This window comes from Leptinotarsa decemlineata, unplaced genomic scaffold (assembly GCF_025532065.1).
Source record: "Leptinotarsa decemlineata unplaced genomic scaffold, Ldec_3_MD MMD2_tig00026374_RagTag_RagTag, whole genome shotgun sequence".
Lineage (NCBI taxonomy): Eukaryota > Metazoa > Arthropoda > Insecta > Coleoptera > Chrysomelidae > Leptinotarsa > Leptinotarsa decemlineata.
The window spans coordinates 4986739-5005422 of record NW_027412710.1 but is presented as its reverse complement, the minus strand read 5'-3'; the positions used below and the strand labels follow the sequence as shown (position 1 = coordinate 5005422).

The 18684-nt window shown below is 35.0% G+C and overlaps 1 protein-coding gene across 1 annotated transcript; it reads left to right on the top strand.

Annotated features, from left to right (window-relative positions):
- Window positions 1-327: 327 nt before the first annotated feature.
- On the top strand, window positions 328-17968 carry LOC111504906 (uncharacterized). The gene is made up of 4 exons (XM_023159627.2): window positions 328-599; window positions 7315-7912; window positions 15626-15698; window positions 17689-17968. Exons 1-4 carry the CDS (start codon window positions 539-541, stop codon window positions 17692-17694), a joined length of 738 nt encoding a protein of 245 aa, XP_023015395.2. The 5' UTR covers window positions 328-538; the 3' UTR covers window positions 17695-17968.
- The last annotated feature ends 716 nt before the right edge of the window (window positions 17969-18684 follow it).

The following is an 18684-nucleotide window of genomic DNA, read 5'->3' as shown; positions in this document are numbered from 1 at the left end:
TTATAACCTCCAAAACAAAATTTAAAAAATGAAATATTGAAAATTGTCAGTTATTAAATTAATAATCTGTGCATGCAAAATATTGCTAAACCGACCCTGTGCTTGCCCGAATGAATGAGTGTCATTAAAATTTTTCTCAAAATGAGTACCCATGTATTTTCCCATTTGAACGAAACAAATTCACAAAAATTGTTAGTCATACCTTGTCCATATTGACGTGTAATAGCCGATTACTAATTACTATTATTGGACCATTAACGTAATGAGTAGGGCAGACGACGAGTCAGTGTCAAATCAAAATAGTTGTAGAGTGCGCAGAGTATTCGTTTTTCTTCCCGTAAGAAAGGTATTCATCAATGCATGTGTTGCGTGAACCGGCAAATACGAAACAATGTAATTATCCTCATATCTCTATCAATACTGATATCAAAATAATCACTCTTATCTACGTTTATTTTTGAGAGACAACCTAGATCAGAAGAGGTCAGACGTGTTTTTAATTTTAAGGTTTGAGTAGTTTGTACCTAAATAAACCGAGATGGTGTGTCGGATTCATATTTTTGGTTCAATAGTTGTGATTTTTGTTCTTCAGTCAACAGGTGAGTTTTATACTTTCTGTACACAGAGCAACTGATAGTTTTCGAAGTGGTAAACACACTCATGAAAACAAGTTTTCTTTATTAGTTTATAGAAATCTCTGAAACACATTTTTCTCTGAAATCCATTTGGTAGATATTTGTAAATTAATATTGAAACATACAATTCAAAAATACCATTTGAAATATTATGTTCCTATGCAGTGCTTGGTTTTTTATATATCCTCATGTGATTCAAAAATTTAAAAGTAACCTTTATTTGTGAAATTATAAAACAACAATAAAAATTAATTGGCCCTCCGGAGCGACTTCATTGACTCCAGTGGCGCATTTGCTTTTTCAGCTCCAGGAAAACCGGAAAAACCTGCAACACCATATCATCTGAAGATCTTGATCTGCCAATGTCCTCTCTCTCATAAAACAAAACGTAAGGTGTCTCCAGAGGCTCCAATGACTTCGGTTAGAACAAGCCATTTTGAAATCGATTCGAACAATTTCATTTCAAAGAAAATTTCTTAGACCCCGTCCAATAGAGTTAAACACACCCCAATCAGCGGTGTGTTTAACTCCCAATCAGGGCTTACCCTAAATCCGGCCCTGTCATTGTTACATAATTTTTTCAGTAACCGTTACATTCCAAAATAAGGTGACCTAATGTCAAAACAAATCTGTATACATCAGTTTACTGACGAATTGCACGAAAGCAGAAGTTTCAGTTCATTGGTTGGGACTTCCATTGACTAATATGATATAAATTGATTTGAAATCCCTGAAATAATCTACAAACAATTAAAAATATTAGCTGGAAAAAAACAATTATATTAAGCAAAAAACGCTGGATTTACAATGAAATGAAATACAAGCAACAATCAAAAAATTGAACACGAGATGAAAATTAAAAATTGAAAGATTCCAAGTCAAGTTATTTCACGACGTTTCGATTGTTAGTATCCACAATCGTATTTGGGTGATAAATGGACTTATTCTTCCGAAATCTGACTATTTATAGGTCATTCGAGTGCTTTCACCTATTCCGTCTTTCCTCACTCCGTTTCATCGGTTTTAGCAGGAGCTGACCGTTTGGCAGGAGTTGATCGTGTTTCCATATGTTGCGTATCGCTAGGCTAGCTTGGCTAAATGTGTTGTTGGACAACATATATGCGGCTTCTTTGAATTTTCTCCTAAACCAGTGTTCCTCTTTGTGGATGTTTTCAGCTTGAGCTCACTTGATGTTATGTTGATGAGTCCAAACATGCTCTGCTATTCCGGATTTGCTGGTTTCTCCTCGCTGTGTATGTTTCTTGTGCTCAGCAATGCGAACTTTCAATGGCCTCTTAGTTTCACCGATGTATGATTCTCCGCACTCGCAGGGTATCCGATAAATGCAATTCTTGGAATCGCAGTCCGCGTTTGGTGGTCTGGTTTTCGTGAGGCTGCTACGGATAGTGTTCCCAGATCTGAAGCAGGTCCTGATATTGTTCTTGGACCCAATCCTCATCCTTTCCGATAATCATCTGATGTAGGGAAGTACAAGTACTGGTTGTGGCGGCTTGTCTTCCTTGTGGAGTTCTTGCTGTCTTCTAGCTAAGGCCTGTTCTACCATCACTATGGAGTATCCATTCCGTTGTAGGTCATTTTTGATGAGGCCTAGTTTCTTTTCGAGACCTTCCTTTGTATTACAGAGCCTGAAAGCACGGTCTACTAGAATCTTGAGGATTCCTCTCTTAGTTGATTGATGGTGGTTGGATTCGTGGTTCAGATACTGTCCCGTGTGAGTGGGTTTTTGATACACATATGTTTCCCATTTAGCGTCGGTCCTCTTCACCAATACGTCTAAGAAAGGCAATTCGTTGTGGACTTCCTTCTCCTTTGTGAAAGTAATGGAAGGACTTACGTTGTTGATGTGCTTCAGGAAAGTGTCTAGTTCTGCATTCCCATGGTTCCATATTATGAAGGTGTCGTCTACGTATCTCAACCAGACTCGGGGCTTCTTATGGGCTTCTTCAATAGTGTTGTCCAACAACGCATTTAGCTAAGCTAGGGTAGAGATACGTAACATATGGAAATCTCTAATCAAGTGAAAAACGACCAACTCCCGCCAAACGGTCATCTTTCGCTAAAACCAAGGAAGCGGTGAGAGGGAAGAGGGGATAGGTGAAAGCATTCGAATGACCTATAAATAGTCAGATCTCGGAGGAATAAGTCCAGTTATCACTCGAAGACGATTGTGGATACTAACAATCGAAACGTCGTGACGCAACTTGGTTTGAAATCTTTTGATTTTTAATTTTAATTTTTTGTTAATAATATTTTTAATTTTCAAATTTTCAGCTTGTATTAATATTTCAATTTTTCATCTTTTTGGTTGTTGCTTGTATGTTATTTCTTTGTAATTTCAGTTTTTTGTTTAATACAATTGTTATTTTTTCGGTTAATCTGTTTAATTTTTTACAGTTTTTTTCAGGGATTTCAAATCAATTTATATTATATTAGACAATGGAAGTCCGAACTGATGACATACACCACGAAACATTGTCAAACACATTAAATCAACAAAAAGTGATATCCCTATTATATTCGTGACAGATTAAAAATATGTTAATGACGTTTGCTTAATGATTCGTGATTAAATTCGTGAAATACTGAGACAGAACTTATTCTAGTAAGATTTCAATGTGAGATTTTCACTGAACAGTTTACAAAACAGCAACATCTGTTTCACTTCACAGTAGCTTCCTCAGACGTGTCCAATTAGTTGTGTAAACAGTTCAGTGAGTAACTTACAATATAGGGTAACCTCAATATATTTCTATTCAACTTATTAAACTCTTTCTACTTCCATGTTTGACGAATAATGTTTTTAGGAAGTAATACAGAAACCAAGAGAGTATTCCTTTAAATATTCAACGAAAGTCATTTTTTTGTGGAGGAAAAAAACAGTTTTTTATCGACCTATATGGGTAATTGTTACCTTCATATTTCAAAACTTCTTTGACATCTGTCGAAGAAGTAAAGAAATAAGCTATCAAAAAAGGAATAACTGCGAATATATTCGAATTTTTTATCCATTTCTGAAGACGGAGACATATTTTGACCTCCGAAACGTAAAAAATAAGTATTATTTCTTAATTTTTTTTTTGATAGGCAAAATTGTTAAATACGACAAGTTACTGATAAATAGAAGATTTTTCTTTGTGAAAAATACTTTGATTTTTACGCAGTAACTTGTCGGGGTAAACTGAAAAGTTTGCTCTTCTACACTTGTATAAAGTTCTCCATTAAAATTTTTATATTTTTCAGATTGTGGAAGGTAACAATTACCCAAAAAAGGTCGATAAAAAAAAGTATTCCTTTCTATCGATATGAAAATTGCGGTGCTGATGAACTCTCTGCATTACGAATGGATTCGTTCTCTTTATTTTTGTTATACCTACTCAACAGTTTGACCGTTACTGACGGCTACATTAGCCTTTCGGTCCTGTAAAAAAGTTACTCATTACCACAATTGCTTGTTGATTCAGTAGCATGTTTCTTACCTAAAATAGTTTTTATCTGCCCGTGTTAATGGAAGCCATTATCGTTATCCACAATATTTGAAAAATACTATCTATTAAATGAAAACAAGAATGTGAGGAAATTTTCAAATGGTATTTTGAATGATTCTAGTGCGATTAATATATATCTGTGTGAGGAATTGTTTTGGAAAGAGCAACAATTTTTATTATTAATAGCCTTACTACACAATAAGTTTCATGAAAAAGTTTTTCGATTTCAGTGGTTTCCTAATGTAAATTGGGCTCAAAAGAAAAAATGTCTACATATAATAAGACCTTGTATGTATGTATATAGTAGGGAGGGTGAGTGTAGACCCACTAGGCCACATGTGACCCATTGTTCATCCTCCCGAGGAGTTGTCCTCCTAGGTCATCGTCCATCCTGTCCTTTTCATGAAGGTGGACAGGTCGCTGTGAGACATCTCCTTTATATCGGCAGGTGTAGGCCAAGACTTGCCGGACACACACTCTCTTGGGCAACCTTGAGGTATCTCACGGCGTCTTCCGCGAAGATTTTGGAAGGTGCAGCGACATTACTATCGTTGCGCGGCTTCTTCCACCTACCTAGGGTTCTCCTAGTGGAGGTGTTCAAATGAGGGCGCTTTCCTGCCGGGGCAGCCGGTTCCTTGTCTTTATTCAAGGCGGATATCTTGGTGCCCGCCGCAGGAAGTGCCCCTGCTGTTGGAGGTGGAGTGGGGGAGGAGGAGGGTGCACTCCTGTCTCTCGCTCTCTTTCTCCTTTTGCCCTCGGCGCCGCAAATGCGCTTACGCCTTAGCCTTTGTACTACATCACGAGGTGATCTGCTATGTCCAGCCTCATTCCGAATGGTAGATTGGGGTGGACATTTCTGTTCATCCCCTGTTACCGCCATATATTGAGGTGAGCACTTCTGTCCAGCCTCGGGATTGGTTTTTGTTGGGTCTGTTCTGTTTGTTTCCACGAGTAGCAGAAAAGAGTTGGTCACCTCTGGCAGAGCCCCGCAGAGGTAGGCTAATTACAATGAGGTTTGGCCAGTTCCTCAAGGGGATCGTTCGTAACGCATATCACCCTGCGGCCATTCAGCTATCGGCACGATTCCTTACACTTTAGCTTGGGTAGGCTGGTCCACGGTGGCATGTTTCGCAAAGGCTTTTGGGGGGTTTAAGTTCCCCTCACCCTATTTATTTCTGCCATTGACCAGGAGTACGGCGACGCCGGACCCGGCCAAAATTCCGGACCCGTAAAAAATTCATATCCTATGTAAATAACTGCCATATATATATATATATATATATATATATATATATATATATATATATATATATATATATATTATATAGAGAGTTACACCTCTCGAAGCGAAGCAGTAACTCGTCTTGATAATGCCATCTGAGATGATGGCGAAACGTCGATTATCGAATAGTACACAACGGATGAACACCCGGAAAAACAACACATCATATATATATATAACATATATATATATATATATATATATATATATATATATATGTTATATATATATAAATATATATATATATATATATATATATATATATATATATATATATATATATATATATATATATATATATATATATATATAACATAATAACGGATAAAACAGAATACCTGTGCTATGTGAGAATATTCAATTTGGAAATTTCAATTTTGAAAGAAGTCTTCAACATCAAAATGACAACTTTTTGACATTGAATAATGTGAAATACTTTTTCAAATTTTTTATTATCGTGTATTATGGTGATTTATACTGTATCAATATTACAGGATGTATTCAGATTTATATTTTTTGTTAGTAAAAATGAATAAATTTTGCTGAGGTTGTCGATGTCTGTCTTTTTGTTGATATTGTTTTCTTTAATTTTGATTTCAGCCATTTCCAGAAATTGCCTTTTATTTGAATCTGGTTCGAAATGGAGAATTTTGGTGTTAATATAACGTGTTGTGTGAGTGCACAAGAATTTCGTTTTAAATTTTTACAATTACTTTTATGAAGAGCTATGCGGGTTTTTAAATTGTTTTTTGTTTGACCTGCAATTGTTGCAGGGCATTTCGTAAACTACATGTGACTTTTCAAATAACGGATCTTCATCTTTCAATTTTGATTGTAGTTTAGTTAAGGGTTTAACTTAATTTTGTGAAATTTTTATATTCTGTTCTTGTTTAAATACGTTTATGATTTTGCTGGACAATTCAGGGACGTAAGGAATGGAAAAAGTATTTGAAATTTGGATTTTCAGCTTTATTGTTCTCTCTGATGTTGATGATATTAGATGACGTATTATATAAAAATTTATTTAAAAATTTTGGAGGATAAGAATTAGTTAATAAAATATTGAATAATTGTTTCAAATTTTTTTCTACCAATATAGGATGAGAAATTTTTTCTATTCAATTTTTTAAACCTAGAACTAAATTAATTTTCATTTTTTGTGGATGGCAAGATAAATAGTTTATATATCTGCGTGAATTAGTGGGTTTAGTAAAATAATCTAAAATAACAGAGTTATCATCTTTCCTGATTAAAAGAGTATCTAAAAAAGGTACTGTTTTGTTTTTTTCTTTTTCTATGGTAAATTGAATAAATGGATTGTAATTGTTAAAAATGGTTTTTATATCTACGGGACTCGATTTATTCAAGTGTTAAGAAGATACTAGATTTTTTTTTAAGATTTTAAAATGAAATTTTATGTTATAAAAAATTATTTCTTTTGATAAACTCTCTTTAGCGGCAGCGCGCGCATGCCGTAACAGCCGCGCAGAACCCTATTGTCAACGTCAAATTAAAATTATAAATAATGAAGATAGAGTTTCGGGAGTCAGGACTTTTTTATCGGAAATTTCCTCCTCTTTCACCATCTTTTTTCAAAATTGCTTAAATATGAATATTTTTTGAGTTATTAACGAAAAACTAAATACAATTTTTTTTATCTTATTTTGTTAATAACAATTGCAATTTTTTACCTGCACCAAAATTCTTCAAAAACATTTCTCTAGAGGTCATTCCGAATCGAATGAGCTATCGCTCATATTTTTAGGACCTTCATCTCTATTTTTTCATGTTTTTGAACTTGTTTATTAGACTACATTATTTTCTGCTCGCAATACAATATTATTTCCATTTGAACACCAGTTATTTCATGTAATATTCTTTTCTATTTCAGTGGTTTCTGAAGGCAAGACGAATTCAACAGGGGAAATCGCATCAAAGAATGGCACCTTGCCTCAGATTTCTGAAAATTCTCCCAATACAGAAGTACCATCAATTTTTCCTTCGAGTGGAATTGGAAATAAACCGATAATATCATTGAATAAAACTGTTGATAAACCAAATCTCTCAGCTATCCGGAGAAATAAATTGAATGAAAAGCCTGTTATACACGACAATACAACAGAGTACATTAAAGTCGACTCCACTGAAACGATTGAAACTAACAGTGAAGTACCCAGTGCAGAAAAACTCAAAAAGCAGATTGATACCGAAGTAGAAGATCTGCTTGAAGTTCCCAAGGAAACATATATTTTGGAAGAACCAGAATCACCAAAAGTAAATCACGGACCTGATCAAGATGTGAATCTCTCAGTTCTCCTTATCGATAAATTTTTACTAACAGAAGACTCGTTGCGAAATAACAGCCATCAGAACAAATTAGAAAACGTTGGTATAATACAAGGAAAACTGGCAGCAATTCTAGCGGGAGTTTTTCTTGTTGTATCTATACTTGGTTACATTACCCTTCTGTCCTGGAGGCGATTTTTAGAGTAAGTACGAAATTAGTAGCCATAGAAGATTTTTTAGGTCAAGCATTTGTAACACACTCAACGTTTTATTATCGGTGAGAATTGGTCAAAAACATTGATGAAAGATAGTTTTTGTCACTTCTTTGCATGATCTACACATTTTTGTATAGAGTCAATTTTTTGAAACTGATTCCTTCCTTGCTTTCTTTGGAAGATTCCCACATTTTTGTATCAAGATGGAGAAGTAGAAGGCCAGAAACTTTCTTTCTCAGAAATAACCTCATTACAATTTCCGAAAGCTGTTAAGTGGATTCTGTTTTCTTTACTAGTGTAACTCGTTTAGAGAAAATCTATCCAGGGTTCGACAAGTAGAAACGTACGCCAGGTGGTATAAAATGAGACTTAGTATAGCAGAATGATTGAATATATTTGAAAGTGTTGCAGTAGAATTTGTAACTAACGTAATATTTCTTTATACATTTTTGGCCAATAATAATTTCCGCAAATTTTTTGATGGATTTGGCCGTTACTTGATGAAGATCTATAGTAATTTCAAAAACTATGCCCCACTATTTGATATATTTTTCAAATGAAGTTTGTGGAAATGTAATCGTGAGGTGTAGTTTATGAAATTTCCGCAAATTTTGATTACAGTTCTTGAGATAACGATTGCAGCATATTTCCATTGTCTGAGCAAATAGTTGTTGGTTCACAGATGGATCATAAACACCTTCCGGTTCTGGTGCAGGTGTTTTCAGTTATAGACCCAGTACAGAAATATCAACCTACCCAGAGTCCTATGCGACTGTATTTCAAACGAAAATCTATGCTGGCCTCTGTGGGCTCACGAAGGATTAACTAACCTAGCTTACATAAGTAAAATGTAATTTATTTAAATTAAATTAGCTAAAGTTCTGTTTCCGCAACCTGCCCATGGTAGCGGCCCTTTTTATTTTCTGACGAATCTGCAAAATCTCTCGAGGTTTCCGTTAAGCGCCGCTGCCATCTCTGAAAATTCATCTGGGAGTGCCGCCATTCCCATGCCGGTCCTGAGCTCTTCTCTCTCTTCATTGAATAGCGAGCATTCGTAAATTATGTGCTTTGGGGTGTCTAGGGTATCACATGTGCCGCAATTCGGAGTGTCCCTTTTGCCTATTCTATGTAGATGTATCCCGAACTCCCCATGGCTGGTCAGTTTTAAAGTGGTTGGGATCGCGAGCCAATCCTTCACGTTCGGTATTAACTCTCTTTGGGTATATTTCTTGAGTTCATGTAGGTTTTACTCTTTTGGCTTTTCCGACTATGTACGTGGATATTATACGTTCGGACCAAGTTAAGTCGGTATTAATAGTCACTCCCAAGTCTACATGTGAGGACACTGTATGTAAAGATTGACCGCTTATTATATACGTATGGAGTGGATTGTTCTTTCCTTGATGAAGTACGATGCATTTCTCGACGTTGAGAGGTCTAATCCTCGCACCACTGACTGATCGAGTTGAGGTCTTCTTGAAGGGAGTGATGTTCGACCGAGGCATTTGCATACAGGTTAGTATCATCGGCATAGAACGACTTGCTGGACTTTTTGTGAAGAGCAAGATCACTTGCATAAACAACGACGAGGAGCGGGCCAAGAACAGAGCCCTGGGGAACTACCCTTGTGACTTGTCTGTGCGAAGAAAAAGAGTGACCCACTTTGACCGTGAAAGTTCTATCTGCCATGTAATTTTCAATCCATAGGTTTAGTTGGCTTAGAATACCGTCTGTGTCAAGTTTGTGCATTGGCCTCCTCACTGGAACCCTATCGAAAGCCTTGGCAAAGTCAAAATAAACGATACCTGTCGGTATTTTCCTATCATAAGGTGTCGTCCAATCGTTCATGCACTGTAGTAGATTTCTGGTGGTTGATCTACCTTTGACGAAACCATGTTGTTCTGGTGGTATGATTGCGTTTTTTGTTAAAAATTCTAACATATCTTCTACGATGATAGATTCCATTACTTTGGAAGGTACAGATAAAAGACTAATGGGCCTGTAGTTAATTGGATTGAGTTTATCGCCTTTTTTGAAAATATCGGTAACAGATGCCTTCTTCCAAGCCCGTGGGATGCGAGATTTTGCGAAAGAGACTGACATGATTGTTAACAACGGAGAGCAGAGAGTTTCAACAGTTCTTATCCACCACATTGCGACTAGTCCTCCCGATAGGACGATTTTGGCGGCCGTAAAATCGGCGTAGCGCGCGGTACGTTGCCTGAACAGAACCATTTTGATAAAACAATTTTATCTTCTGTATGTGTTGTTGAATACTATATTCGTCCATGGTGATTTACCAAAACGAACTGAATAAAATGGAAGACCTTGTATAAAGTATGATATAAAAATTTGTTGTTTTATTCCCTTATATCTTAATACTTTTTGAACAATGGTCTAATCGAGCAACTGAGCAATCGAGTTCGAGGATTTTGTGATTCGAGCAATTGTTTTTCGATCAATTGATCTCTAGAAATTTACTGCAAAAGGTAAGACCTCGTTAATCCTTAGCTCGCACAAGTTTCGACTTCTGACGGTTGTCGTTCGTAGGGGTGCGACAGCGGAAAAACAGAAAACAGATTTTTTAAACCTTTATTCATTGAATCCTTTTGCTAACAGTTAACATTGTGTGCTTGGGAGATTCATTTGAACTTGAAGATTCAATTGACCTCAATATAACGTTAACTCGAAAGAGAAATTTCCATTCAAATTATGTACAGAGCTAATATCCTTAAAATATCAGACAATGGTCTTAAATGATTTGAAGTAATTGTTAATATGCGACCGCGATATATTAAAAAAAGACAGGTATTGAAATTCTCAGAGTTTCATTTTACAGTTGCATATATCGTTCTGTTGATAAATACTTTCAAGAAGAATAATGAAACAATTTAGTTTCATTATTCAGTAAAATGGATATAATTATTATACAAAGTGTTCCGTGAATACGTGGCCAAATTAAAAGTTAAATTTTTTTTCGAAGAATAAACCATACTTTTTGGGAGGAATTTTCCCAAAAATATTTCATTTGAAAAAATACAGGGTGTGGAAAATGAAACCCGTTTTTTGGACATAATTATATAATTCCAAAATAATGTCTCTAGAATTACTTCTCGACAGCATCTAGTCAGGCGAATTTTGACACAGCTCAATATCAACAAGGCGTCTGGCCCTGATGAAGGGCCCGTCATCGTACTTAAAAAGGGTGCAAATGAACTCGCACCAGTATTTTGCAGACTTTTCAACCTGTCTTGCAAGGAAGGGGTTTTTCCTTCTTGATGAAAGACTGCCCGTGTTCAACCTATTCCCAAATATGAAAGAAAACTATAGACCAGTCGCTTTGCTTTCAGTGATATCAAAAATGATGGAGAAAGTCTTAAACCACCATATCCTCAAATATTTGGAAGGCTTCGACATCTTGAGCGACCATCAATATGGCTTTCGGAAACAAACATCTACAGGCGACCTTCTCTCGTAAATAACGCAATCAAGAAACATGGAGAATCAAGAGCTGTTGCGCTTGATATTTCTACGGCCTTTGATCGTGTGTGACATGAGGGTATGCTGGCTATAAATCAAATTATCTAAACGAACAATTTGTTCAGGCCAATCTCAACTCCCTACACTGTAGGTAAATGGACTGACACCCATCAGAAAACAACTACTCAACTAGCTAATACCACGAAGGGCGTTGGATTATATACGACAGGTGTCAGTGCAGGATTCTTCACTGGATTTATTCCTGCATATGCTGTTTGCGATACAACTGCCGCAATATTATTGGAACACACTTTCAGACCGGTTTCGGGCTATTTGGCCACTCGTCAGTGCAAGGTAGTGCTTATCATCAACATAAAGTCGATGATTTCCGATAATTGAGAATCGAATTCCTTCAGAGTATCATTCCTCGAACTAGGCTGAAGAGGACAACAAACAACAGATTTGTCATCGCCCCATTTTTTTTATCGACCTTTTTTGGGTAATTGTTACCTTCCACAATCTGAAAAATATAAAAATTATAATGGAGAACTTTATACAAGTGTAGAAGGGCAAACTTTTTAATTTACCCCGATAAGTTACTGCGTAAAAATCAAAGTATTTTTCACAAAGAAAAATCTTCTATTTATCAGTAACTTGTTGTATTTAACAATTTTGCGTATCAAAGAAATGATTAAGAAATAATACTTATCTTTACGTTTCAGAGGCCAAAATCTGCCTCCGTCTTCAGAAATGGATAAAAAATTCGAATATATTCGCAGTTATTCCTTTTTTGATAGCTTATTTCATTACTTCTTCGACAGATGTCAAAGAAGTTTTGAAATATGAAATTATGTCACTGAAACATTCGATGTAATACAAGGTACTCTCCGATATCAGTTTGTTGCCATTTCGCCACTATCCAAAGTTTTCTTCAAGATGGGTAGCCAAGTACGGTCTATTTCTAAGGAGCTATTCGAGATACAATTCTCTCCATTGAAGGAAATTGACAGAAAATAAATAAATGGATGAAAAACCAAATTATTTTTGAATGAATGATTGCATCGGTTGCAGAATGAATGAATTAATGACATTTCGTCAAAAGTATTTATCACGATAGAAGTAAAAAAATAGCGAAAAACATCAAAAATGCCTGTTATTTTTATGAACAAATGTATATAACAATTGATCAATAACAGTTACAAGTTTGTTGAAAAGCTCATTTGAAATATGTATCATTATTTACACATTCGAAATATAAAAAACGATTATAAACAATCAATACTTGTTGTTAAGATTTTTTTTCTAAAAATCATTATATTTAGAAAACAATAAGAATGGGAGAAATAAAAATAATCATATAGTCTATTTGTTCATAAACAATTTATAAAACAAATGACGCTGAAATTTTTTTGTTCAACTTACGGAATGTCTTTATTTATTACAAAAACGAGAATATGAATATACATATAAAAAAATGAATAACAATACCTCGATTATTAATTTTTTGTTACTATCAAAAATATAATTAACAAAATACTAACATTGAATTGGTTGTTTGTTTGAAGGTGGTTGACAATGTTTCGTGGTGTATTTCATCAGTTCGGACTTCAATTGTCTAATATAATATAAATTGATTTTAAATTCCTGAAAAATATTAAAAAGATTAACCGAAAATAACAATTTAATTTGAACAAAAAAACTGAAATTACAAAGAAATAACCTAAAACCAAACAACAACCAAAAAATAAAAATTGAAATATTAATAAAAGCTGAAAATAAAAAATTATTATTTGCATAAAATGAAAAATAATAAAAGTAAAAATTAAAAGATTTCAAACCAAGTTATGTCACGACGTTCCGATTGTTAGTATCCACAATCGTCTTCGGGTGATAACTGGACTTATTCCTCCGAGATCCGACAATTTATAGGCCATTCGAGTGCTTTCACCTACCTCCTCTTCCCTCTCTTCGCTACCTTGGTTTTAGCGAGAGTTTTGGCGGGAGTTGGTCGTTTTTCGTTTGATTAGAGGTTTCCATATGTTACGTATCTCTACGCTAGCTTGACTAAATGCGTTGTTGGACAACATATACGCGGCTTCTTTGAATTTTCTCCTGAACCAGGGTTCCTCTTTGTGGATGATTTCAGCTTGAGTCCACTTGATTTTATGTTGATGAGTCCAAACATGCTCTGCTATTCCGGATTTGCTGGTTTCTCCTCGCTGTGTGTGTTTCTTGTGCTCAGCAATGCGAACTTTCAATGGCCTCTTAGTTTCACCGATGAATGATTCTCCGCACTCGCAGGGAATCCGGTAAATGCAATTCTTGGATGGCATGGTTTTCGTGAGGCTACTACGGGTAGTGTTCCCAGATCTGAAGCAGGTCCTGATGTTATATACTTGGACCCAATCCTTCGTATTCTTTCCGATAATTCTCTGATGTAGGGAAGTACAAGTACTGGTTGTGGAGGCTTCTCTTCCTTGTGGAGCTCTTGCTGTCTTCTAACTAGAGCCTGTTCTACCATCACTCTGGAGTAACCATTCCGTTGAAGGTCGTTTTTGATGATGCCTAGTTCTCTTTCTAGACCTTCCTTTGTATTACAGAGCCCGAAGGCACGGTCTAGTAAAGTCTTGATGATTCCTCTCTTAGTCGGTTGATGGAGGTTGGATTTCTGGTTCAGATATTGTCCTGTGTGAGTAGGTTTTCGATGTACAGATGTTTCCCATTTAGTGTCGGTCCTCTTCACCAATACGTCTAAGAAACTAACATTTTTTGAACTTTCAGAACATGAAATTTTCTCCTCTTCAAGTACCTTTTTTAAATCTCTCCATTCTGTATAGTTTTTGAAATATTTGCAAAACCTCAATATATTTTTTCACATCTTAATTTTTTTATAATTTTTGCAATTTTTTATGTGCTGAAAAACGATTTCAGCCCATTTTTCTAGATATCATTCCGGATCTGAGCCATCTTACATATTTCTCCAACCATCATCTCTATTTTTCACTATTTTCAACTTGCGAACTAGACTGCAGACCTAACAGAAAGCTAGCAAACACTTCCATTTTTAATTCTCATGACATTTCATCAATTTATTTGAATTGAAGGGGTTATATTTTTAGGAGTGATTAATTTTTGGGAAAGAAAGTTTTTGGCTTTCTACTACTCTATCTTGATACAAAAAACAAGGATGAGGGAATCTTCCAAGGAAAGGAAGGAAGTAATCAATTCTAAATTAAGTAACTCTATACATGGATGTGTAGATCATGCAAAGAAGTAACTTTCAGACACAAACAGAAAGAAAGTCCTCCTGAAACAGCTACTTTGATATAAACATTGAATTACACGAAAGAAAAAAAATTCTTTCGAAACAAATACTTCTATATGAACACTGAATTATGCAGAAAAAAATTATACAGAGAAAAGTATTTTCTGTATAATTCAGTGTTCATATAGAAGTATTTGTTTCGAAAGAATTTTTTTCCTTTCGTGTAATTCAATATTTATATGAAAGTAGCTGTTTCAGGAGGACTTTCTTTCAGTTTGTGTCTGAAAGTTACTTCTTTGCATGATCTACACATCCATGTATAGAGTTACTTAATTTAGAATTGATTACTTCCTTTCCTTGGAAGATTCCCTCATCCTTGTTTTTTGTATCAAGATGGAGTAGTAGAAAGCCAAAAACTTTCCCAAAAATCAATTTATTGTTTTCGAATTTTTTACTTTTGCTTTCGCTGACAGTTGCAGCAATTGCCAAATTTTCAATCAAGGCTCATTTTCTCAACTCCACCTTTGTATGATTTCTTGAAATGTTTGGCATTACGAATTGGGTCCGATATTATCTGCGAACAGTTCTTGCTCATAAATTAGAAAATTTTTGAATTATGCACAGAAAATAACTGTTACTATTTTCATATAATCAGGCATTGAAAACATGAAGTCATTATTTTTTTTCATTGGAAAACAATCGAAACAAAGCAAGTGAATTGATCACCTTCTGATAATACTTATTTTAAGGCTAATAATTAGGTAGGTTCGCAATAAATAATGTAATTACAAAATCGTGTATATCATATTATATTTAAATGGAGTTCAATTTAGCTGACTTTCAATTATAAAAATAATGGAGAACTGTGTAATAATAGGAACAATTGTAAATTCTCCATATTTCATTATCAATGAAATTGGTAGTCAGAAATAACATGAAAATAATTATATTTCCAGGCATCGATATGGAAATAGAGAAATGCTGGTTAATGAGGAGGATTTCTACACAGGAGACTTGGGCCATTTTTCGGTACGTATAAAAGAGTGAATTTATGGTATATTACACAATATCCAAAAGTTATATGCAGAAAGTCGTTATTCCTTGAAATACTGATAGGGATACATTTGCGAAAAAACATTATGAGTTCATTCTATAAGGCTGCCAGTAGAGTAGATTTGCCGGTTCTGGGCCTCTCCCCACTACTTTCGACTTTGAATGACATCAACGGCCTTGAGCTGTTTCATTAGTCCTTGATTACTTGAAGTTCCACTTTGGCGTTCGATTTTAGACACGATTTATGGTCCTGGGCTTAGGGCTAGTTGCATAGCATGGCCTTCAATTAGTGTATGTGAGTATATAGTTTCAGTTCGAACGTGCTAGTAAGTCAAGTTATTGGTTATTGTTATTGCTCATCGACTACACACTCGGTAAGCGAAAGTCTGCATCGAATCGTTCAGTCTCACAGTAGTTCACAGCAATACTTGGTTCGAGACCTAGCGACGCAAGAACGTACTTCACATAAAGGCAGTGGTGTTCTCATCACTTTGGTGATGAGGTGAGGTGTCCGGCGAACTCGATTCGGTGCAGATGCATTTCACACACTCACGATTCGTAGTGAGAGCGGTCATTCGTGACTTGACACTTAATGAAAGTTAGAAACGGAACCTTTGGCATAAGTGGCATAAGTGGAAATTACACAATAAAGTGTATTTTTTTTTAAACGTCACAATCAATTATTCTAAGTAATAGTTCAATTACTCTCTTTTGGTAAGGTGATGGTCCGTCGATATGTACGCCAGAGGTTATAATTCAATCACGGAAATATATATCTGTGTTTTTCCATAATGCATTTCCGTGTCAACTGTTGCATTTTGTTTAATATGTTCCTCAAGGGATCATTTCATTTACTCTGAGAACTTTATTTCAAAAATATTCTGGACTAGAAAACGCATTTTTTATTTTAAGATCGGTCGCAACATGAGACTCAATGTTTAATATAAATTCGAAAGAGAGTCGATAAAAAGTACTTCACAATTTTCGACTTACCAAAAATGTAATTCAGTATTTTCTCCAATATTGAATGATTTTGTTTTCAATAGGTAGATAGTATCGGGGAAAGATACATACGTACTGAAAATGAATATTCTGAAATGAAAATTTTGAAATATTCATCTCTCCCACCTACTTACTGAATGTCTGCCGGAAAACAAGTGCTTTCACGGCTAATACCACGCAGGATATTGAATTATATCTGACAGACATTTATGCAAGATACCTCACAGAGAAAAGCAGATGTTTTTTGTTCATCTAGCAGCAGGATTATGCTGAAATTATTCGAATAATGGATTGAAAGATCGAATTCATGATGAGTAGGTACATATTTCTGTAAACTGTGAAAATGAATAACCAATGAATTGGGTATGTAAGACAAATATAGGATGGCTCACATATACAAATCAGTTCTGACAGATAATTGGTCAATAATATGAAAATTATATGTAATACTGTTGTTGATGAATGCATTTATTTATGTAAGAATCACACGATGAAAGGTAAGGCCTCGTTAGCACAAGTTTCGTCTACTAAGGGTTGTTTTTCGTAGGGGTGCGACGAAAAAATATATTTACATCACCACATTGAAAAAATATGTTTTAAATATGCTTTTTCCGTTAACCAGCTATCGCACCCCTACGAACGACAACCCTCAGAAATCAAAACTTGTGCGGGCTAAGGACTAACGAGGTCTTACCTTTTAACGTGATTTCTAACACGGGCTGTATAGGTAACACTTGAGAGCATCTTGTGTTTCCTAAATGAAATTCAATTATTCTCAACCAGCTAATCTCTAGCTATTCTCTTCAACAAACTGAAACTATCATGTATTGATTGATGTCAGTACCCCATTCTTGCGAAAACTATTCCTTGTGAATTCAATCAAAAATAACGTTAGAGTCATCAACATATATAGCAGGCTTTCCAAATAGCTGGATCTGAATGTTTTATTGGTTTTTTTTTTCAGATTTGAGTACAAAACGGGTTCCATCAGCCTGGATTCGCCTAAGGAGGAACTCATCACCCAGAAATAAATTATTCAAATATTTTTCTTTAGTTGCTACGTCGATTGCCAAATCAGTTTAGAATTGTTATATTTTTGACAGTTTTTGTTCAGAGGTATGAACTGTTACCTCTAAATGATAGGATCATCAACCTAGTCATTAGAACGATAAGAAGCTTCATGAAGAATTATTCATAGTTGAACTGTTCAGTTATTTCAGGTGAATATATTCACAGAAAACTTTTGAGGAGTTATTCATTACTTTTTATAGTATTTATTCGGACTACAAAAATGATTCGATGAAAATTTTGAATTTTCTCAACTTTCAGTCAACATTTCCTGAACTATAACAGTTAAGTCGAAAATGTAATGTTATGGGAAAGAAACCTTTTGAAATTCTACTTCCTCATCTTCATATAAAGAATCTTTCAAAACGTTTCTTTCCCAAAAATCAATTTCCCCTTAAAATATACCCCTTTCAATGTATTGTTATGTTTCTATTCTCAGCAGGAATAAAAAAGGTTTTGAGTTCTTCCATATTTTCAGTTTTCAGTTCCAGCTTATTAACCGCTGACAAAACAATCAAAGTCGACTGACAATCTTGAGAAAATTTGTTGAATAATTTTCGAACTATTTTTTATACTATTTTATAGGAAGAAAACACATAATTGTTAATATATAAAAGAAAGAAAGTGATACAAATTATGAAATTATGAAACACCAAATCGTTTTTTTTAACACCTCGACACGTGTTTCGATCACCAAGTGATCATCTTCAAAGAGGAAGATTAAAACTAGAAACTAACGCGGGCTAACCCTATTTATGCATAAATAGGGTTAGCATAAATAGGGTTAGCTCGCGTTAGTTTCTAGTTTTAATCTTCCACTTTGGAGATGATCACTTAGTGATCGAAACACGTGTCGAGGTGTTGTAAATAACGATTTGATGTTGGGAAAAAA